This window comes from Symphalangus syndactylus, chromosome 11, assembly GCF_028878055.3.
Source record: "Symphalangus syndactylus isolate Jambi chromosome 11, NHGRI_mSymSyn1-v2.1_pri, whole genome shotgun sequence".
In the NCBI taxonomy this organism is placed as follows: Eukaryota; Metazoa; Chordata; class Mammalia; order Primates; family Hylobatidae; genus Symphalangus; species Symphalangus syndactylus.
Window position 1 is genome coordinate 62,411,893 of NC_072433.2, and position 23,604 is coordinate 62,435,496.

A 23,604-nucleotide genomic window follows, 5' to 3' on the forward strand; every position below is an offset into this window, starting at 1 on the left:
AGGCAGGAGAATCGCTTGAACCCGGGAGGCAGAGGTTGCAATGAGCCAAGATCGTGCCATTGCACTCCAGAGTGGGGGACAGAGCGAGACTCCATCTCAAAAAATAAGTAAAATAAAATAAAATAGTTTGGAGAATGGGGGACCTTGATAACATCCACTTCTAACTGAGGAGCTTATAAAAATGGAGAGTTGTGATGGCTCTGTGTGCATGTTTCTGCATCTGTGTCCCAACAGCCCGCGACGTGGTGGCCAAGTTATCTGAGGACAGGGTCTCTGATCTGAATGATTTCCAATGGATCTCACAGCTGCGCTACTACTGGGTGGCCAAGGATGTGCAGGTGCAGATTATCAGCACAGAAGCCTTGTATGGCTATGAGTACCTGGGAAACTCCCCCCGGCTGGTGATCACACCCCTCACCGACCGCTGCTACAGGTACACTCTGGAGCTCCTAGATCTGAGGGGTGAATGGAGAACTCCAGGGGAAGAAGACTCTGGGGAGGAAAGTTAGGGACGTCTTGGGTTACCTTTACCCTTCACACTTCAGATTATTAGGTTCTCCGTAGTCCCAAAGATGGGCATGCAAACTAGGTCTTCAGGCTAGAAATGAGAACCCAGTAGGAATTCTAGTGCAAATCAATATATTTGAACCAACAAGTGGAATATTGGTTCACGTCCGTGAACATGACTTAGGACTTAACGTAGAGGGCTCTCCAATGGCAGGAATCAAGATGGTGCCTGGAGATCCTATGGCCATAAGATAGATAAGAAGTGAGGTCAAGAACGTAGCCAAGAGGTCTCTATGCTCTGCCAGCCAGTCTCATGAAAAAAGCTGGCCATTCTGTGCTCAGCAAAGTACTCTGACATTTTCTGTGGAACTCAGCCTTTGAGATCGGGATTTTGTGAACTTGTCAGTTTTGTGATGTTTAGATGTTCTTTGCTTTTATATATTTCCTTACAGTGGGAGTTTTTTAGATTGTAAAACTAATACTTGGGAGTATTTTCTCCCTTCAAAATCCTCAACCACTTGTTTTTTATGGTCTATAATTTTTGCTCTTCATTCATTTATTTATTCCACTCATTATTCAACAACCATTTTTCGAGGTTTCCTGTGCACCATGCATGACCTCAAGAAACCCTAAATCTAACTGGGGGGTCGGGAGAGACATATTCAAATGATTACAAGATAGAGTGCTAAATGAAAACGTAGAGACTCATACCAAGGGCCATGGAACCACAGTTATTACATCATTCGTTTCTAACATTTATCTTGCACCTATTACATGCCAGGAGCTGTATTAATTTACTGAGGTTACGAAATGGAATCAAATATGATTCCTGAATTTAAGAATTCATAATCTAGCTGGGCATGGTGGCTCACGCCTGTAATCTCAGCACTTTGGGAGGCCAAGGTGAGTGGATCACTTGATCCCAGAAGTTTGAGACCAGCCCGCTTGGGCAACATGGCAAAATTCCATCTCTACAAAAAATATGAAAATTACCTGGGTGTGGTGGTGTGTGCCTGTAAGTCCCAGCTAGTTGGGAGGCTGAGATGGGAGTATCACTTGGGCCCAGGAGGTCAAGGCTGCAGTGAGCTGTGACCATGCCTCTGCACTCCAGCCAAGGTGACAGAATGAGAACCTGTCTCAAAAGAAAAAAAAGAATTCATAATCTAGTTGGAGAAATATATTTTAACCACTCCATTAGCACTGGTGATCTTTGGAATGTGGAGTTTATGAGTATTTTCACTTTTATTGGATTCATTTATATATGTATGCATGTATTCATTTATTCATTCAAATATTCATGGGTGCCACTCATGTGCTGGGCACTGTGCTGGGCTCTGAGGTTACAATGCTGAGTAAAGTAGAAATTTTTACAGTGATGTTGTATTGCTCATATAATCGGGAAAATTTTTAACTATTTGGTTGGTGCAAAATTCATTGTGGCTTTTAGCATTACTTTCAATGGCAAAAACTGCAATCACTTTTGCACTAACCTAAATATTTGTATGAGTCAAAATAAATAAAAAGCCGGTTTCTTTCCTGTGTCTTAGACCTCAAGCACTGAAGTCCTATTTTCTTCCCCATAGGACACTGATGGGAGCTTTGAAGCTGAACCTTGGGGGTGCTCCAGAGGGTCCAGCTGGGACTGGCAAGACAGAAACCACCAAAGATTTGGCCAAAGCCTTGGCTAAGCAGGTAAGGAAATGCTATCTATCCCCTCCCTCTCTTCCAGGCCCTCTCTGCACTCCTACTTGAGAAGTAGGCATGAACTTTAAGATGGTTTAGCATTAACAGGCAACATGGGCCCCAGCTCCTTCAAGCAGAGCAAGGAGAGAGGAGCCCACCACTGTTGAATGGTGCAGGGTAATTCAGGTGGGATGGAATCCACCCTGAATGATACCCACATCCTCCCTCTTTCTAGTGTGTGGTCTTCAACTGCTCCGATGGTTTGGATTACAAAGCTATGGGGAAGTTCTTCAAGGGGCTGGCACAGGCTGGAGCATGGGCGTGCTTTGATGAGTTCAACAGGATCGAGGTAACTCTGCCTCTAGGCTGCAGAACAAAGAAGCTGCGCATGGAGGGGCCTTTTTCTTGGCTCTGCACTCCTTAATAACAGGGCCTTATGTCTCTTGTATGGCAGACACGAGAACCTCCAAAGCATGTACTCAGTGAGCTAAACAAAAGGACTCCCAAGGAGATAGATGCATGTTTTATACACATATCCCCATCTCCCCATCATATTAATTCATTCACTTGCCCATAGTAGCTACTGAGCAAATACTATACATCAGATATTCTGCGTAAGTTCATGCTACAGAGATGAGCATGAAATGGTTGTATAGCCACGCACAGAGGCTCACACCTGTAATCCTGACACTTTGGGAGGCCAAGGTGGGAGGATCACTTGAGCCCAGGAGTCTGAGACCAGCCTGTGCAACACAGTTGAGACCCTGTCTTTACAAAAATAAAATAGCCTCAGCTATTCAGGAGGCTGAGGCAGGAGGATTGCTTGAGCCCAGGAGTTCAAGGCTGAAGTGAGCTTTGATGCCGCCACTGCATTCCAGCCTGGGTGAGAGTGAGACTTTGTCTCAAAAAAAAAAAAAAAAAGGTCTTGGCCGAGCACGGTGGCTCACACCTGTTGTCTCAGCACTTTGGGAGGCCAGGGCGGGTGGATCATCTGAGGTCAGGAGTTCAAGACCAGCCTGGCCAACATGGTGAAACCCTGTCTCTACTAAAAATATAAAAATTAGCCGGGCATGGTGGTGAGCGCCTGTAGTCCCAGCTACTCGGGAGGCTGAAGCAGGAGAATGGCTTGAACCTGGGAGGCGGAGGTTGCAGTGAGCCGAGATCTCACCATTGCACTCCAGGCTGGGAGTGAAACTCTGTCTCAAAAAAAAAAAAAAAGGTCTTGCTGTCTAGACTGTTACAATCTAGTAAAGGGAAATAAAAAATTTAATGAAACAAATACCAACATGATAAAAGTCTATAGTAGAAGTACAAAAGATGCATCACAAAAGAGTGTATAATTCTGTTTGGATGATGAGTGAAGATCAGGAAATATAAAAATCCCTGATCTTTGAACCAATAAACACAGAATACCTACTGTGTGTCAAGTACTATGCTACGTGTTGAAACAAAGATAAAGTACTATGGAAACTATTAACACACACGCACACGCACACATGCACAAACCTATATTCTTTTTTCTTAATAAAACCCCAAATCATGCTCCTAATTTTGAATGTGCAGATGTGGTTTTCGGGTGATTGGGTTCTTTCTTTGCTGCATGGGAGGACTCCGGTAGAGTAGGGTGGTTGACAGACAGAAGCAGGTGCTCATATCACCTGGGCATTCTCACCCCAGGTGGAAGTGCTGTCTGTGGTTGCTCAGCAGATCCTCAGCATCCAACAAGCCATCATTCGGAAGCTAAAGACATTCATCTTTGAAGGCACTGAGCTCTCTCTGAACCCAACCTGCGCTGTGTTCATCACCATGAACCCCGGGTATGCTGGCAGGGCTGAACTGCCCGACAACCTCAAGGTAAGTGCCAGCAGATATACATGTGGGGTGTGCTTTTTAGAATAGAAACCTCTGGGCCGGGTGCGGCGGCTCACGCCTATAATCTCAGCACTTTGGGAGACCAAGGTGGGCAAATCACCTAGGTCAGGAGCTCGAGATCAGCCTGGCCAATGTGGTGAAACCCCATCTCTACTAAAAATACAAAAATTAGCTGGGCATGGTGGCATGTGCCTGTAATCCCACTCAGCTACTCAGGAGGCTAAGGCAGAAGAATCACTTGAATGTGGGAGGCGGAGGTTGCAGTGACCGGAGATCACGCCATTGCACTCAGCCTAGGAGACAAGAGTGAAACTCCATCTCAAAAAAAAAAACAAAGCGAAAGAAAAGAAACCTCTGGAGGTACCTACCTGGGGGTAAATTTATTCCTCCATCCCCTTGGGTGGAAGCGATAGGAGAGACCCAGCTACACCCATATCCACTGACTTTAGGACATGGTCTACCCCCTGCTACTAATGCATTCTGATTGGTGCCTTGGAGTCTTATTCAGATGGACCACTTCTCTCTGAGAAAAGAGTCAGAGAGATGCTTCAAGTGGCTCCTCCCATCTAGGTCAACATAGGCCAGTGAAGGCCAAGGTAGAATTTGGATCCACATTTCTCTCTTTTTTTTTTTTTTGAGATGGAATCTCATTCTGTACCCCAGGCTGGAATGCAGTGGCATGATCTTGGCTCACTGCCACCTCCGCCTCCTGGGTTCAAGTGATTCTCCTGCCTCAGCTTCCTGAGTAGCTGGGACTACGGCCATGCACCACCATGCCCAGCTAATTTTTGTATTTTTAGTAGAGATAAAGTTTCACCATTTTGGCCAGCTGGTCTCGAACTCCTGACCTCAGGCAATCCACCTGCCTTGGTCTCCCAAAGTACTGGGATTATAGGTGTGAGCCACCAGTCCCAGCCACATTTTTCATTTTTTACTGCCCAGTATTTGTAAGCACTCCCTGCATCCATCCCAGCCAACAGCCATATTAGATCATCACAAGCAGCTTTCACGATGCCATGGTATAGTAGAAAGCACCCGGGCATGGTGTCAGGAAGCCTGGATTCTAGCCCTGGCTCTAGTTCTAACTAACTGGGTGACTCAGACAAGTTACTTCTCCTCTAAGATCTAAGATAATGATGCAATAGCTGGTGCATACTGAACACTTACTATGTGCCACATACTCTTGTAAGCACTTCAGTTGCATTCTATCATTTATTCTCATGATAACTCTATGAAGAGGGTAAAGTTAGTCTGTTTTGAGATGAAAGAATAGAGGTCTACAAGGGTTGTATAACTTGCCCATGCTAGTCGGTAGCAAAACAAGAACTCAAATCAAGATCTGTCTGGCTGGGCATGGTGGCTCACACCTTAATCCCAACACTTTGGGAGGCTGAAGCAGTTGGATCATCTGAGGTCAGGAGTTCAAGACCAGCCTGGCTAACATGATGAAACTCCATCTCTACTAGAGATACAAAAAGTAGCCGGGCCTGGTGTTGGGCACCTGTAATCCCCAGGTACTTGAGAGGCTGAGGCACGAGAATCGCTTGAACCTGGGAGGCGGAGGTTGCAGTGAGCCGATATCGTGCCACTGCCCTCCACCTGGGTGACAGAGACTGTCTCAAAAAAAAAAAGAAGATCTGTCCAACTTCAGGATTCTTCTGATGCATATTGGTTCTGCATTCCTAAATGACTTCTGATATCCATGTTGAACACTGGAAAGCTCCAACAGTTGAGTGATGCTATGAGGTGTCCTCATTTGGCATAGGAAAATGAGGTGTATCAGCACCTAGGGCTTTCCACAGAGCCATTGAGGGACCCAATGTAAGTAACAACATGTACCCACACAGGGCCAGTGGGGAGGTTGGTTGAGCCATGCATTGGCCCACTGAGGATGGTCCATCTGCACTCACTTGTACCCCAGTCCTTCTTGCCTTGATTGTCACTGGAGTGGCCTGAATGACCATGCTACTTCCCTTTGCTTCTGTGGATGTGCTTTCCCTCAGTATTCACTGCACGTATTCTGATTCTGATTTGTTGTTTCTTTTCCAGGCCTTGTTCCGGACAGTGGCCATGATGGTCCCAGATTACGCCCTCATTGGAGAAATCTCCCTCTACTCCATGGGGTTTCTGGACTCCAGAAGGTATGTTACATGGATTTTCCAGTGCATTCTAAAGGACTTTAAATAGTGGCTTTTTGCGTGGTGGATTCAAGGTGGTTTGCCTGTTGGAAGAAAAGAGAGAAGCTTGAGAAACTTGCTTCTGCTTACTAGGTGGTCTGAGAGCACACAGCCCTGGCCTTGGTCTTGCCCCATTTCTGACGGGGAAATGGCCCAGATTCCCAGGGCAGGGCCCTGCTGTCTCTTTACATACACCTGAGCTCTATTAAAGAGAGTAGCTACTCATATCTTCCCCACCCCTCACTCTAACACATCCATACCCACATTACTAAATGGCTTAAGGCAGCAAATAGTATAAGGCCGGGTGTGGTGGCTCACGTCTGTAATCCTAGCACTTTGGCAGGCCAAGGTGGGGGATCGCTTAAGGCCAAGAGTTTGAGACCAGCCTGGCCAACACGGGGAAACCCCATCTCTACCAAAAAATCCAAAAATTAGCTGGGCTTGGTGGTGCACACCTGTCATCCCAGCTACTCGGGAGGTTGAGGGAGGAGAACCGCTTGAACTGTGGAGGCGGAGGCTGCCGTGAGCCAAGATCTCACCACTGCACTCCAGCCTGGGTGATGGAGTGAGACCCTGTCCCAAAAAAAAAAAAAAAAAAGAAAAAGAAAAAAACAACACTATAAAACATATGCAATTATTCCAGAATTGAAGAGGAAAAATTATTAATATAACATTTATTGCCTCCAATTAACTAGGTTATCTCTCATTCAAGTATTGTCCAGTTTTCTAAGACACACATTTATACACGGATCAGTGTCTTCATGTGTGTACGTGTGTGTGTACACACATACATATAACACATGCACCAAGAATTATGAATAATCATTGCAAAATGGCTTGTATTGATCTATTCCAAATTTTATCACGTCAATTGACTTTCTGTTACAATGAATGTCTTTATGGCCTGGGTGTCTTTGTTTATAATCCAAGGGGCTACAGAAATTCTCAATAAAATGTCACCCTTCCTAGGCCAAGAGGCTGCCTCAGTCATATGACATTTAACTCATTTGTTTTCTATAGTAACTAGGATTGCATTGATTTGCTCACTGAATTCATTTATTTATTTAATTAGCAAACCTTTATTAAGTCACCAACCTTATGCCCAGCCCTGTGCTGGATGCTGGTGAACAACACAAAGTCTTTGTTTCTAAAGAAAATCAGTTCTGTAAAGAGGATCTCCTTGAGAGAAAAGTGCATAATTATATTAGTTACGGTAACGCTGACCCCTGAATCTCAATGGCTTAGCATAACAAAGTTTATTTTTCACTTGCTGAAAATCCAAAATGAGTCTACGGCCATACCACACTGAACGCAGTCAATCTCGTCTGAAAATCCAAAGTGGGTGCTTGTGATCAAGGGCACTTCTCCCCCAAGGGATGGTTACTTATAGTTCATGGTTACTTATAGTTACCATGGTTACCCAGGTTACTTATAGTTCATGGCTACAGCCCATGAATGGCACAAAGGCTCTCATGGAGGAGGTTTTCATGGGCCTGCCCTGCAAGTGACATACGTCAGTCACTATCATTCACATTGCACTGGCTGGAACTCAGTAGCATGTGGCCTCCCCTGACTGCATGGCAGGCTGGGAAATGTGGTCCACTCGTGTGTCCAGAAAGAATAAGAAACCCAATTCAAAATTTAATATATTTGACACACAACACATGTACACTTATGTGCACTGCAGTAAGTGTGTGCATTAAGTATGCAGTGCACGTAAGCATCTGTGTGTTGTGGGCTGAGTGTATTACATTTTGCATTGGGCTTCTTAAATTTTAAAAGTAAAATGGACATTGAAAAATTATAATGCGACAGAAATGAAAAAAGTGAGTAACCTTACCTCAGTAATCCATAGTTCCACTTTCCAGGGATTAATATCACTAATAGTTTGATGTATTCTTCCCTAACTTGTGTGTGTGTATGTGTGTGTGCATACATTCATATATACATACAGAGGTATAAAACATACAATTTCTTCCTGGCATGGTGGCTCACACCTGTAATCCCCTCACTTTGGGAGGTTGAGGTGGGCGGATCACTTGAGGTCAGGAGTTCGACACCAGCCTCACCATACAATTTCTTTTATTTTAATTTAATTTTTATTTTTGTAAAGACAAAGTCTCACTCTGTCACTCAGGCTGGAGTGTAGTGATGGAATCACAGCTCACTGCAGCCTTGAACTCCTTGGCTCAAGAGGTCCTCCCACCCTTAGCCTTCTGAGTAGCTGGGATGACACGTGCCATGCTACCATGCCCAGCTCATTTTTTAATTTTTCTGTAGAGACAGAGCCTCGCTATATTGCTCAAGCTGGCCTTGGACTCCTGGCTTCAAGCAATCCTCCTGCTTCAGCCTCCCAAAGTGCTGGGATCATAGGCATGAGCCACTGCACCTAGCCAAAAACATATCATTTCATATACCATACATGTTATACATATATGTGCACTTGCTTTTATTCATGCTTCCATACCTCATTATGGTAACTCTATTAAAAGATCCTTAAAAGATAGGGCTTCTTCGTCAAGTCCATGGGCAGACCTGGTTGCTGACGGGGCAAGGACAAGGATACTGGGAATGTCCGCTGGGCAGGACGTGGTCCTCTCTGGGTGTCCGCATACATGTCTTTGCCCTTCTAGTCTTGCCCAGAAGATCGTCGCGACCTACCGCCTGTGCTCGGAACAACTGTCCTCTCAGCATCACTATGACTACGGCATGCGCGCTGTCAAGTCTGTGCTTACTGCCGCAGGAAACCTGAAGCTCAAGTATCCAGAGGAGAATGAAAGTGTCCTGCTTCTCCGGGCATTGCTTGATGTCAACCTGGCCAAGTTCTTAGCGCAAGATGTGCCTCTGTTCCAGGTATGTAGTGGTTCGGGACCTTGGCCGAGGACCAAGGCTCGATGTTGGAAGATGAAATGTTGTGTTTGGTGCCTTCCCCATATCCTCTTCCATCTCCTGACATCTTCTATTCTTTGGCCAGCATCTCTGCCACCTGATACCCTCCCTGCAAATGTTAAATAATAGCAAACATCTCTGCCTGATTTTTAATAAAAATGTTTTCACTGAAAGGATAATATTTGCTCTTGGGTATACATAAGTGTTTTTATCCAATTTAATTAGTTTCCTTTTGTAATTAATTTAATCTTACTTGCCAGGCTCTGAGCTTCATAAAGACAGAAGTCATGACTATCTTGTTCATTCCTAGTACAATGACTGAAAGATAATCCAGACTTATTAAATATTTGCTGACTTTTAAAATTATTTGGGAGAGAAATTATGTAGTTTTTTTGTTTTGTTTTGCTTTTTGAGACGGAGTTTTGTTCTGTTGCCCAGGCTGGAGTGCGGTGGCACGATCTGGACTCATTGCAACCTCTGCCTCCTGAGTTCGAGTGATTCTCCTGCCTTAGCCTCCTGAATAGCTGGGATTACAGGCACGTGCCACCATGGCCAGCTAATTTTTGTATTTTTAATAGAGACGGGTTTTCGCTATGTTGGCCAGGCTGGTCTCGAACTCCTGAACTCAGGTGATCCACCCATCTTGGTCACCCAAAGTGCTGGGATTACAAGCATGAGCCACTGTGCCTGGCCAGAAATGGTTTTATAAAGTGTTTTCATTTGTAGTTTTAGACAAGTTTTGGTGCAAGAAGAATGAGATCTGGAATTTTTCAAAGATCTCTGTTGTTGATACATCTCATTTTAGGAAAATGTTGAGGTCACATATCTGATACTTTATCCTTTCTACTTTCTTTTAAATTCTTTTTAACAGGGAATTATATCCGATTTATTTCCTGGAGTTGTTCTTCCAAAGCCAGACTATGAAGTTTTTCTGAAAGTGCTGAATGATAACATCAAAAAGATGAAACTCCAGCCAGTACCTTGGTTTATAGGGAAAATTATCCAGGTTGGTTCCTTAACCCATATAAATGTGCCTGTTTTACTGTTTGCTGAAGTCAGCAAACAGTAAAGACTTATAGGAGATTGGAACTGAAGTGGCAGCAATCAGAGGTGCCTGTGTAGAAATGCAAGTAAAACATTAGCTGGGCATAATGGCCCATGCCTGTAGTCCTAGCTACTTGGGAGGCTGAGGTGGGAGGATCGCTTGAGCCCAGGAGTTTGAGGCTGCAGTGGGCTATGATCATGCCACTGCATTCCAGCCTGGGTGACAGAGTGAGACCCTGACTCTTAAAAAAAAAAAAAAAGAAGAAAGAAATGGAGGTAAAACAAACAACCAAAACCAAAAAACCCACTTACTTACTCCATCAGTTTTTGTGTTTGTTTGTTTGTTTCTGAGACACAGTCTTGCTCTGTCGCCCAGGCTGGAGTGCAGTGGCACAATCTCGGCTCACTGCAACTTCTGCCTCCCAGGTTCCAGCGATTCTCCTGCCTCAGCCTCCTGGGTAGCTGGGATTACAGGTGCATGCCACCACCCCCAGCTAATTTTTGTACTTTTTGTAGGGACGGGGTTTCACCATGTTGGCCAGACTGGTCTCAAACTCCTGACCTCAGGTGATCCGCCCACCTCAGACTCCCAAATCCCATCAGTTTTTTGCTGTGAGATTTTAGGCAAATTAGTTCACCTCTTTTACCCTCAGTCATCTGTAAAATGGAGTAATTTTGAGAGAAGAGGTGTGTAAAGTGCTACACGTAGTACCTGATACTATATCATTATCAGCTCCACCATCTCCGTCATCATCGTCAGCGCCATTGGCATCATCATTTCCCAAAGTCACAATGTGAGTGACAAGTGAAGTTAGGACCCAGGCCTCCAGATTCTGAGATCACACTGCCTTGTGGTAAAAATAATCATTTTTTCCCTACTGTATTAGCAAGTGAGCTAGTTTTTGACACAACTCATTTAACCCAATTTTGAACCCCAATTTATGATTGAGATTTTACAGAAGGACCATTCTTTAACTAGGCAGGAGCTTTAACTTTCAATATGTTATTATGAAAAATTTTAAACATGCAGAAAAATTGAACGAAATGTACACAGAACACTCATATACTCACCACCCAGATTTTACAATTAATATTTTATACTGTTTGCTTTATTTTTTATCCATCCATCCATCCATCCAGCCATCCATCCATCTTACTTTTTGATGTATTTCAAAGTAATTTGCAGACCTACAGATGAACTTTAATGTAGCTTGGTACCAATTTACAAAAACAAGATAATATTTGCAAAAACAAGGTGTCTGGAGCTACCTGCCCTTTTACATATTGATATCTCAATGTGAGGAAGAATGTGAGAGGCTATTGAATCATTAATGTTTTCCTCTCTTATTCCTTTGTTTTTTATTTTAGACAGTCTCCCTCCATTACCCAGGCTGGAGTGCAGTGACGTGATCTCAGCTCACTGCAACCTCCACCTCCCAGGCTCAAGTGATTCTGCTGCCTCAGCCTCTCGAGTAGCTGGGATTACAGGCGTGTGCCACTATGCCCTGCTAATTTTTGTATTTTTAGTAGACATGGGGTTTCACCATGTTGGCCAGGCTGGTCTCAAACTCCTGACCTCAAATGATCCACCCATCTTGACCTCCCAAAGTTCTGGGATTACAGGTGTGAGCTACCGAGCCCAGCCTTCGTCTCTTATTTCTGATGCAGTCAAGCTTTCAAACCACCTGAATGTCAACCCTACTTAATAGTTAGGGATTTTGTATTGTTCTCTGCTCTGTAACTTTCAAACAGTAGCTTTCAAATCTACCTGAATGTCAACCCTACTTAATGGTTAGGGATTTGTTTGTTTTGTTCTCTGCTCTGTCTACAGCACCCAGAACAGTGTCTGGCACATAGTAGATGCTCAAAAAATATTTGCTGAATGACATGTGTTCCTTTCTCTACCACTTCCATTGTCACTACCTTCATTTAGACGCTTCTTATTGGTCACCTCCAAGGTGAAAAATAATAAGAACTTATCTTTAAAATAAAAAGCTGCTTGTGTTCCCTTTCTCTGAGGGAGTCACCATCTAAAGGAGCAAATTTTTTTAAACCATAAAATTCACATAAATGCAAATGACCAAAGCAGTTAGATCTCAAGAAAGAAAGTTTCCAGGAGAAACACAATTTGCTAAAATGACTGCCATTTTCTTTTTCTCTTTAAAAGTAAATGGCAATAGTGTCATGAAAATATTAGAGGCATTAAAGTCGAATAGCCCTGTCTGCAAATTCTGGCTCCATCACTGATGTACTTGGGCAAATATTTAACCTCTCTTGGGCTCAGTCTTACCCTTTGTAAAAGGTGGTCAATGATATCAGAGTAGATTAAATAATTTGAGTTATCAGTTGATTCTTAACACATAGACAAGTACAGAGCAAATGGTAGTTCTCATCCCTTAAATAATCTGAGACACACACATATATTTATTCGTCTGAAAGATATGTAAACAATAGACCACGAAAAGAACCGTAGTTCTCCAGAGGTAGAAGCAAATGTGAGAGTCCTCTTCTGACCCCTCATTCCTCATTGACTTCTGACTAACTCACAATGGGGAAGCGTTGCAATGATTAACTTCTTTTATGAATGATGTCTCCTCCTAGATCTACGAAATGATGCTGGTGAGACATGGCTATATGATTGTGGGAGACCCCATGGGTGGCAAGACCTCTGCTTATAAAGTGTTGGCTGCAGCTCTCGGCGATTTACACGCAGGTGAAGCTCACATCCCTGGCTTCCAGGGAGGACAGAACTCCTCGCTCAGCTCAGTTGGCTGGCTCCATGGAGATAATGCCAGGCTGCTAGTCTTGTCAGGCCTCGATCGTGACGTCAGAGCTAGAAATAGAACGTGGCACACAGATGTCTGCAAGCAGAAAATAAAGGGTGGGGGTGGGGTGCTTCTATAATAACAAGGGATTTCATGTGCATATCATTAAGGCCTGGAGGAATTTTCTCAAATGCTGAGCAGTGGTTTCTCCAAAGGTCCCCCAGTGAAAGAGAAACTCTTGTCGTTGGCCTTAAAATTAGTCTAAAAGCAAATCATTGCATGGTTTTGCTTCTTTTCTTCTATTCTTCTCTTCTTTTCCTGTTACCTTCCCTTTAGTTTTTTCCCTCCCTCCTTCCCTTCTTTTCTTCTTTCCTTCCTTTTAAAGTCAAGGATAGGAGCTCCTACTTTTGAATCAGACTCAGACTTCGACAAATGACTAAACCTGTCTTATCCTCTGTTTTCCCAGCTGTAAAATGGGATTGTTATGAGAATTAAGTAACAGCATGCAGGTAAATAACTGAGCACAGTGCCTACGCAACAAATGGAAACTATGTTTATTGCCAGAGAAACAGTTGTGGGTTTTTTGTGTGTGTGTGTCTGTTTGTTTTGTTTTGTTTTTATAAAACACAAACCTATAGTTTCACAAAAGCATTTCCTTTTTGTGCATGCATTGCTTCAAGTTTTTCATTTAAAATTTTTTTTCTAATAACATTTGATGATTGGGTTTTTGAGGTTATGTTTTGGGGGTTATCCTAGCCTTAATAACTAATTTGGGCATCTCAAATTTAAATACAAATTTGGAGGCAGGGTACAGGGGCTCACGCCCGTAATCCCGGCACTTTGAGGGGCCAAGGCGGGCGGATCACTTCAGCTCAGGAGTTTGTGGCTGCAGTGAGCTATGATTGCACACTGCACTGCAATTCCAGCCTGGGTGAGTGAGATCCAGTCTCAAAATAAAATAATAGAATATAATAAAATATAAAATATTTTTAGCATTTTAATATACCTGAAGAAACTGGTGAAGAAAAAGGAGGCTACCACTATGTTTGCCTCAGGATGCTGCACAGTAGTTCTTTTTTATTTAATTATTTTTAATGTTTTTTAGAGATAGTGCAGTGGCACAGTCTCAGCTCACTGCAACCTCTGCCTCCTGGGCTCAAACAATCCTCCTACCTCAGGCTCCCGGGCAGCCGGGATCATAGGCATGCGCCACCACGCCCGCCTAATTTTCATATTTTTTGTAGAGACAGGATTTTGCCATGTTGCACAGGCTGGGCTCGAACTCCTGAGCTCAAGCAATCTTCCTGCCTCAGCCTCCCAAAGTGCTGAGATTACAGGCATGAGCCACCACACCTGGCCCAGAAGTGGTTCTTTATTTAGTTCATGGCTCAAGCACTTCCACTTTTCCCGACTTTGAAGGATTCCATAAAAGCGTTGTGATTTTTTTGTTATTAAATACATATGCTGTGCCATCCATCAGCCTGTACATTCCAGTTGAGTTTTAATACTCCAGTGTGTATTTCTTGGGAACAAATGACACTCACTGAGCAGTCAAGAAAGATTTCGGGGCCAAACTAGCCCTTCAGAGACAGAAAAGTAACCATCATTTTTCAGAACCTTTTTACCTGTTAGCTGTTTCCCGTTTCCTCATCTCAAATCAAAGCCAAGGTTCTGATCTGTTCTTTTCATTTTTAATTTCTTCCTTCAGCCTGTTTGAGTTTGAAAAGCCAAGGTTCTTAGGGTGGCTGTGAGAGCAGGTACATAGAGGGCTGATAATAGGCGTCACTCTCTCTTCCTGCTTGAGTTCTGTGAGGGCAGTCAGATTTCTTTAGTCCTGGATTTTTTTTTTTTTTTGAGACAGAGTCTCACTCTGTCACCCAGGCTGGAGTGCAGTGGCATGGCCTCAGCTTACTGCAACCTCCACCTCCCAGGTCCAAGTATTTCTCCTGCCTCAGCCTCCCAAGTGGAGAGTGGCTGGGTGTACAGGCACGCGCCACCATGCCCAGCTAATTTTTGCATTTTTAGTAGAGGTAGGGTTTCACCATATTGGCCAGGCTGGTCTCAAACTCCTGGCCTCAACTGATCCACCTGCGTTGGTCTCCCAAAGTGCTGGGATTATAGGCGTGAGCCACTGTGCCCAGCAAGTAGTCCTGGATCTGACTGGCACATTTGCCCTGTTTGAAATGAGGACTGGAAGAAGGTATGGTGAGAAACCAAAGGGTATAATAACCCAATAATGTAAGGCATTGCCTATCCAGGTGTCTCAGTCTTTTTTTTTTTTTTTTTTGAGACAGGGTTTCATTCTGTTGCCCAGGCTGAAGTGCAGTGGCACAATCATAGCTCACTGCAGCCTCCATTTCCCAGGTTCAAGTGATCCTCCCATCTCGGCCTCCCTGAGTGTTGGGATTATGGGTGTGAGCTACTACTGCTCCTGGCCCTAGATGCCAATCTCTATAAAAACTGAGCACATGTTTTATAAGAAGGACTTCCCACATATAGCATATTTATAAAAGTTGATTGGTTGTTGAGATGGCATTATCTCTTGTTTAACATTCTGGTCTCACCAGAGCCTTTATAACTGGTGTTGAACCTTCTTGCCCAGCCAATCAGATGGAGGAGTTTGCTGTGGAGTACAAGATCATCAACCCCAAGGCTATCACAATGGGGCAGCTGTATGGATGCTTTGACCAAGTGAGCCACGAGTGGACGGATGGTGTCCTTGCCAATGCTTTCCGGGAGCAAGCGTCTTCACTCTCTGATGATCGCAAGTGGATTATATTTGATGGGCCAGTGGATGCTGTTTGGATTGAAAATATGAACACTGTTCTGGATGACAATAAAAAGGTAAGTGTTGAGCCTGATATCACTTTTCCATGAGTGAGACATAAACTCTTTCATTGAAGTAAGCGATTGATCAAAACTATATAGAGACGTACATTTATTGCACTAAGAATAAATGTCCCACAGGAGAATAATGGTAATCAATTCATGAATTATGCTCTGTTTGTACTTGTAGTTGGTAAGCTAAGCATGTTTAGAGACCACGTTGAATAGTGAGCCTTAGTGCTGGCATCAGTTTGGACTCCTGGCCCTGCAACTGAGCTGTGTTGTACTGAGCAAGTCACATAACTTCTCTGAATCTCAGTTTTCTCATTTGTAGAAAGGTAGTAATACAATGAGGTTGTTGATACTTAAATGAGATTGCACATACATAGTACCTGCGGGATATGTTTTGGTTACCTATTGCTATATAACAAACTACCCTAATACTTAATGGCTTAAAACAACCATTTCTTTTCATCATGATTTTGTGGGCTGAGAATTTTGAAAGGGCTCAGCTGGCCAGTTCGTCTCTCTTTTGATGTCAGTTGGGGCAGCTCAGGCTAGAAAATCCACATTCAAGATGGTGTCTTCACTCAATGCCTGGTGGCACAATCATATTTGGCCTCTCTTTCTCTCTCTCTTTTTCCTTCTCTCTAAAAATAATACCTCCTCTTCCAGGCCACTTCACATGGCTTGGGCTTTTCACTTGGTGGTGTCTTGGTAGTGGCGCTTCCTATGTGGTGGGTGATTTCCAAGAGTCAGGAAGTGGAAGTTTCCAAGATATTAAGGGCTATGCTTGAAACTGATAAGCATCACTTTCTCTGCATTCTGTTGGTCAAGGAAGTCGCAAGGCCCGACCAGGAAGTGGAAAGATAGACTTCACCTCTTGATGGAGGCAGACAGGTCACATTGCAAAAGTGCATATGGGCTGGGCCCTGTAGGCTAACACCTGTAATCCCAACACTTCAAGAGGCTGAGACAGGAGGATTGCTTAAGCCCAGGAGTTCGAGACCAGTTTGAGCAACATAGTGAGCCATCTCTACAAAAAAAAAAATTTTTTTTTTTTAATTAACTGGGCATGGTGGTAAGTGCGTGTAGTCCCAGCTACTCTGGGGGCTGAGGTGCGAGGATCACTTGAGTCTGGAAGTCATGGCTACTGTGAGCCTTCATTGTGCCACTGTGCTCCAACCTGAGCAACAGAGAAAGACCTTGTCTCAAAAAAAAAAAAGTGGGGGCATGTGGGATGGAATTTATATAACTTGCCCAATACAACACAGCTCAATAGTAGAGTGAGGAGTCCAACTGATGCCAGGACCTTTGAAAAATATAGCAATCTTTGCAAAAATACCACCAATCTTTGGAAAAATAAGTAGAGTGGTACTGCAGTAAGTATAGTGCCACAGTATGTGTGGTGGCTAAAAGAGCTTGGACTCTGGAGCCAGACAGCCTGGGTTCAAATCCTGGCCTTACCACTTTCCAGCTATGTAACCTCAGACAAGCTATTTAGTCTCTTGATGCCCCAAATTCATCATCTGTAAAGTAGGGATGGTAGTGTCTACCTTATACTGTTAGGAAGATTAGATAAGTTACTATTTATACACCTCTTCTGATAGTGCCTGGCATATAGCAAGTGCTATATAACTATTTAAAATAAAATTTATCGTCATTTCAAGGAAGAATTCCTTCACTGGATATACATCATTATCAAATCAAAATATATTTTCTAACTGTGTTTAAATGTCACAAGACTAAGAGTGAGTCATGCTCAACAACGAAAGGGCTAATTATCCAAATTATACACATCCACTAATTATAGCATGTGCATAATTTTGATTATATAACATTCAAAAATGGAAATGTTTTATTACATGATATGGACTATATTATATAAACTAATTGTACAGATGTATCAGTTGGTCTTGAGATTAGAAGTATCAAGACAGTCATAATCAGTGAATTTCCTAATGGTTTTCCTCTGCTCTGGGTGTAAATGAAACTACAGTCACAGGTGTGGGTCTGTTTTAGTTTTCTTCATATTCAGAGATGACGCGGTTGGTGGTGTCAGCCTTGTAACAGCTGTGATCTTCCTGGGGATGCAGGCAGTGACCTGTTTCAAGTTGTGTTTGATGCAGGCCAAGTAAGGTACAGGGAAGTTTTTAATCACAAATTAGGATGAGCAGAATGAATCAGTGGTATTTCCTCTTCTCCCCTGGGAGATGAGGGCCTCAGGCCTTTTCTTGTAACTTAAACATCTCACTGGAATCCATTTTCATGAGTAGGAAACAGTGTCATTGACTTAGTATATATTCCAAGGCTTTCCTGTGTAATTGCACTACTTCCTACAGGGTTTTACCTGCTACACACTAGAAATTCTGATGATTTTTCTTTTTTTTTTTTTTTCGAGACAAAGTCTCCCTCTGTTGTCCAGGATGAAGTGCAGTGGCACGATCTCAGCTCACTGCAACCTCCACCTCCCGCAATTCTCTGCCTTAGTGGCTGGGATTACAAATGTGTGCCACCATGCCTGGCTATTTTTTTTTTTTTTGTATTTTTAGTTGAAATTGGGTTTCACCATGTTGGCCAGGCTGGTCTCCAACTCCTGACCTCAAGTGATCTGCCTTCCTCGGCCTCCCAAAGTGCTGTGCTGGGATCACAGACATGAGCCACTGTGCCTGGCCTCTTTCACTCTATTCTAAAAAAGATTTATGGGCCAGGCACGGTGGCTTATGCTTGTGATCCTAGCACTTTGGGAGGCAGAGACAGGAGAAATGCTTGAGCCCAGGATGCTTGAGATCAGCTTGGGCAACATAGTGAGATCCTGTCTCTGCAAAAAATTTAAAAATATATATTATGGAAACATTGATGTAATCTAAAAACAAAAAACAAAAAATAAAAAACTAGCCACGTGTGGAGGTCCACACCTGTAATCCCAGCTACTCAGGAGGCTGAGGTGGGAGGATCGCTTGAGCCCCGAAGGTCGAGGATGGAGTGACTGCAAATGTGTCATTGTATTTCAGTCTGGGTAGCAGAGCAATACCTGTCTCAAAAACAAATAAAAATTAAAAATAAAAAGGATTTATGGAAAGGCTTTTGTCCCTCCTGCTATGGATTAGTCCATGCGGGTGTTCAAATATGGGTCTTTTGTGAAAGAATTGAGCAAATAAAAGTAGGATGTGGCTGTGCAGTTAAGTTCTATGTTAAATATTGAGAAAGGGACCAGGAAACTTGGTGAGGTCTGATAACTTCTCGATTCTTCATCTGAGATTGCATCTAAGGTCAGTGATTTCCTGGCCTTCCTATTAAAATTGCAGCTCACTCAACCCTGACTGAGGGTTCTCCAACCCCCTCTTCTGCTTAATTTTTCTCCAGAGCACTTTTCACCATTTTGAACACTATATATTTTGCTTATTGTCTGTCATCTCCCAGAAGAATGTAAACCCCAAGAGGATAGGAAATTTTGTCTGTTTTATTTTATGCACCTAGAACAGTGCCTGGGACATAGTAAGTGCTCAAGAAATACTTATGGGATGAATCAAACCAGCTTTGTCTGCACTGAGACCTCTTACTTGCAGATGGAATTTAAGCCCTTCCCCTGTCCGCCACCCTCTGCTTTGCACTTTTAGCTGTGTCTCATGAGTGGGGAAATTATCCAGATGAACTCCAAGATGAGCCTGGTCTTTGAGCCGGCCGACCTCGAGCAAGCCTCTCCAGCCACTGTGAGCAGGTGAGGCAGCCCTCACTGGCACCCCAGGGGACAATGTGGCCCCACTCACCCTAAGCAGAAGAGAAAGCTCTCAAATTTCACAAATGTGATGAAGGCCTCGCAGATCATCTATGTTATTATTATTTTTCTTTCCAATTTTTATTTTAGTTTCCAGGGGGTATATGTGCAGGTTTGTTACATGAGTAAATTGCATGGCATGGGGGTTTGGGGTACAGATTGTTTAGTCACCCAGTTAATCAGGTTGTTTTTCCATCCTCACCCTCCTCCACCCTCAAGTAGCCTCCCATATCTATTGTTTCCTTCTTCTTTTTTTTTTTTTTTTGAGACGGAGTCTCACTCTGTCACCCAGGCTGGAGTGCCGTGGCATGATCTCGACTCACTGCAACCTCTGCCTCCCGGGTTCAAGCGATTCTCCTGCCTCAGCCTCCCCAGTAGCTGGGACTACAAGCACGCGCCACCACGCTCGGCTAATTTTTGTATTATTAGTAGAGATGGGGTTTCACCATGTTGGCCAGGCTGTTCTCAAAACTCCTGATGTCGTGATCTGCCTGCCTCAGCCTCCCAAAGTGCTGGGATTACAGGCTTGAGCCACCTGCACCCAGCCGATCATTCCCTTCTTTGTGTCCATGTGTACTCAGTGTTTAGCTTCCGTTTGTAGGTAAGAACATATGGGATTTGGTTTTCTGTTCCTGTGTTAATTTGTTTAGCATTATATTATTTCTCATTCATTTAGATTTGTCATAAAATCAGCCCTCAGTCCACACTACTGGTAGGAGTCTAAAACCCAGCAAGTACTTTGGAAACGGTTTGATATTATCTCCTAAAGTTGAATCTCCGTATGCCCAAGAGCCAGCCATTCTCCTAAGTACAGACCTAAGGAAAACTTTTGGCATGTGCAATAGGAGATCTGTACAAAAAACACAGTGGCAGAACTCACAGTAACAAACACTTGGAAACAGCCCAAATGCTTATTAATCGAGTTAACGGGTGGCCAGGTGTGATGACTTATGCTGTGATCCCAGCACTTTGGGAGGCCGAGGTGGGCAGATCACCTGAGGTCAGGAGTTTGAGACCAGCCTGGTCCAACATGGTGAAACCTCATTTCTATTAAAAAAAAAAAAATACATAAAAATAGCCAGGCCTGGTGGTGGGTGTCCATAATCCCAGCTACTTGGGAAGCTGAGGCAGGAGAATTGATTGAACCCAGGAGGCAAAAGTTGCAGTGAGCTGAGATCATGCCACTGCACTCCAGCCTGGGCGACCGAACAAGACTCCATCTAAAAAACAAACAACAACAGCAACAACAACAACAAAAAAGAGTGAATTAATAAAGTATAATAGAGTCAGAAATTATAATATGTATAATAACGTACTCAAAAGAACTGCACTGACATGCAACTATATAAATAAATCTTAGTAACTCTATTAAGGACAAAATCTTAGCAATATTATATATAATACAGATAATGTAATAATATAATTATATCTATAAATATATATAATTACATCTATAATTACATAATTACATAATTATATCTATAATTACAATATATTATATATAATATGTTATACTATATACTAATATATACTATATTATATATTAATATATGCTTATATATACTGTATGGTTATATGCTATTATATACTATATTATTATATAGTAATAAAAGTAAGATCAAAATATTATCTATAGCATGGTACCCCTTTTAAATTGTTAAAAACAACTAAAATAAAAATATAAACACTTTAGGAACAGGCCAGGTGCTGTGGCTCACACCTGTAATCCCAGCACTTTGGGAGTCCCAGGTGGGTGGATCACTTGAGGCCAGGAGTTCTAGACCAGCCTGGCCAACCCTGTCTCTACTAAAGACAAAACTCCATCTCTACTAAAAATAGAAAAAAGTTAGCCAGGTGTGGTGGGACGCACTTGTAATTCCAGCTACTCGGGAGGCTGAGAAATGAGAATCACTTGAACCAGGGAGGCGGAGGTTGCAGTGAGCCGAGATTGCACCACTGTACTCCAGCCTGGGCAACAGAGCAAGACACTGTCTCCAAACAAACAAATAAACATTTTAGGAACATATAGAATGCTATAAAACTGTATATGAAGGAAAGAAATCAAGGGGCAGATGAACACAAGATTCAAGGTGGGTAAACCCAGGGGACTAGGTTATTGTCAAGATCCATTAATGCCTAGCATGGTGCCTGACATGCAGTAGATGCTCAATAAATGTTAACCCGTATTAGTAACAAAGAAGCGAGTACCTAAACTGGTCCTCTGTGCTTCCCAGGTGTGGGATGATCTACATGGAGCCCCATCAACTAGGCTGGAAGCCCCTGAAGGATTCCTACATGGACACCCTGCCCTCCAGTCTCACCAAGGAGCACAAGGAATTGGTGAGCCCCTCAGACCCGTTCCTTCCCCTCCTCCTGTCTCCCTGCTTTTCATCTCGAGGGGCTTCCAGGTACATCTTCACCTTCATAGTCCCTGGAGGCAAGAAGGGGCAGGGAATTCCCTTCTTGTCCCCAGTTTTGTTTCCTGGCTGCCTGCCATTTTTCGAACTTTCTTCTCCATATGGTGGGCATAGGGTGGTGCAGTCAATTTCTCCTTCCTCTTTCTCCTTCCCCATCACTTCCTGGCTCCCCAGTGGAGAATCCCAGTGCTGAGGAATGTTCTCTATGGAAGCTGAAATGTCACCTCTTTCTTCATTGCCCCACTAACAGAAATGTCTGTAGAAGTTTCTCTAGAGATGGGCCAGGTGTTCGTTTTTGTGCTGCCAATTCCCATCCGTGTAACCTGGACTCTGCACCTCCCACCTTGAGGGAGCTGGAACTAGTTAGAAGTGCTTTCATTGCAGCTACTGTGAGCGACCACTCCCTTTTTCCCTTCTCTGAAGAGGTGGCAAAGTTCGGGTTAGGCAGGTACCTGACCACACTCTCAGACCCGGAAGCAGGAAGGGAGTAGCGGTGTCTGTGGTTCCTCTTACCCTCTCCTGTGTTAATAGAATGCTTAGGAAAGTCTCCACTGAGGAATCCAAGGAGGGTCTATTCCCACAATGGAAACTCTTTGGGGGATTATGTAGGACTGCTGCATGTCTGTCACCACCTACATACATGGATAATATGTAAACGCAAGTACATATCCACGTGCACATTCAAGCGCCAGTCCACACACACACACACACACACCCCAAAAGCTGCCAAGTCCCCATATATGTAAAGTCATTTAGGGACTCCCCAATGTCCCTGGCACAAAGTTTAACTCCTTATCAGGGCCCATGAGACTATGTGATCTGGCCCCGCCTGCCTCTGCAATCTCATTGCCTGTTCTTTCTCAGCCTCAGCTTAGCAGTCTCCAGCAGTCCTGTCTTGTTTCCAAGACAAGCCCAGGTTTAACCACCTCAAGGCTTTTACTCTTTTTATTCCTTTTCCTGGGACTCTTGCCTCAGTTTATCTCAGAGTTAGCTCACCCTCATCATGCAGTTCTCAACATAAAAATCTCCTCCTCCAGGAAGCCTTCTTTAACTACCCTGTTTAAACCCTTCCTGTTATTCTTCACCCTAACACCTTTGTGTTTCCTGCTACAACTTTGCATGATCTGTAGGTATTTTACTGATATCCCTGCTGGATTAGTTATTTATTGTTTGTCTTCCCTGACCCTCCATGAGGGCTCCTTGTCTACCTTTTCCATTGTTTATCCCCAGCACTACTACCATGCAATTAGTAGATGCTCAATAAATATTTGTTGACTCAATTGATATACCACATTTCCATGTATACCTGTATTTTTATATATACATATAAATGCATCTACACATACATATATTATCTATATAGATCCACACCTAAGTGTGTATTTATTTAGTGATGGCCTTCCTACTTCTTAAAAAAAATGTGTATAGGGAAAGTCACAAATAAAATATAACAAAGAGGCTGAGCGTGGTGGCTCACACCTGTAATCCCAGCACTTTGGGAGGCTGAGGTGGGTGGATCACTTGAGGTCAGGAGTTCGAGACCAGCACGGCCAACATGGTACAACCCTGTCTCTACTAAAAATACAAAAATTAGCTTGGCATGATGGCATGTGCCTGTAATCCCAGCTACTCAGGGAGTCTGAGGC

At 43.4% G+C, this 23,604-nt stretch overlaps 1 protein-coding gene across 2 annotated transcripts in view; it reads left to right on the forward strand.

Annotated features, from left to right (window-relative positions):
* DNAH3 (dynein axonemal heavy chain 3) overlaps positions 1–23,604 on the forward strand; it is a 225,107-nt gene that overhangs the window by 112,678 nt on the left and 88,825 nt on the right. For both annotated transcript variants that reach the window (XM_055233091.2, XM_055233092.1), the window contains exons 29-39: positions 235–433; positions 2,091–2,199; positions 2,426–2,539; positions 3,868–4,044; positions 6,112–6,203; positions 8,873–9,092; positions 10,000–10,134; positions 12,774–12,885; positions 15,540–15,781; positions 19,384–19,484; positions 21,776–21,881. In XM_055233091.2, the coding sequence (XP_055089066.1) occupies positions 235–433; positions 2,091–2,199; positions 2,426–2,539; positions 3,868–4,044; positions 6,112–6,203; positions 8,873–9,092; positions 10,000–10,134; positions 12,774–12,885; positions 15,540–15,781; positions 19,384–19,484; positions 21,776–21,881 (1,607 nt within the window). The remainder of the gene's footprint in view (positions 1–234; positions 434–2,090; positions 2,200–2,425; positions 2,540–3,867; positions 4,045–6,111; positions 6,204–8,872; positions 9,093–9,999; positions 10,135–12,773; positions 12,886–15,539; positions 15,782–19,383; positions 19,485–21,775; positions 21,882–23,604) is intronic.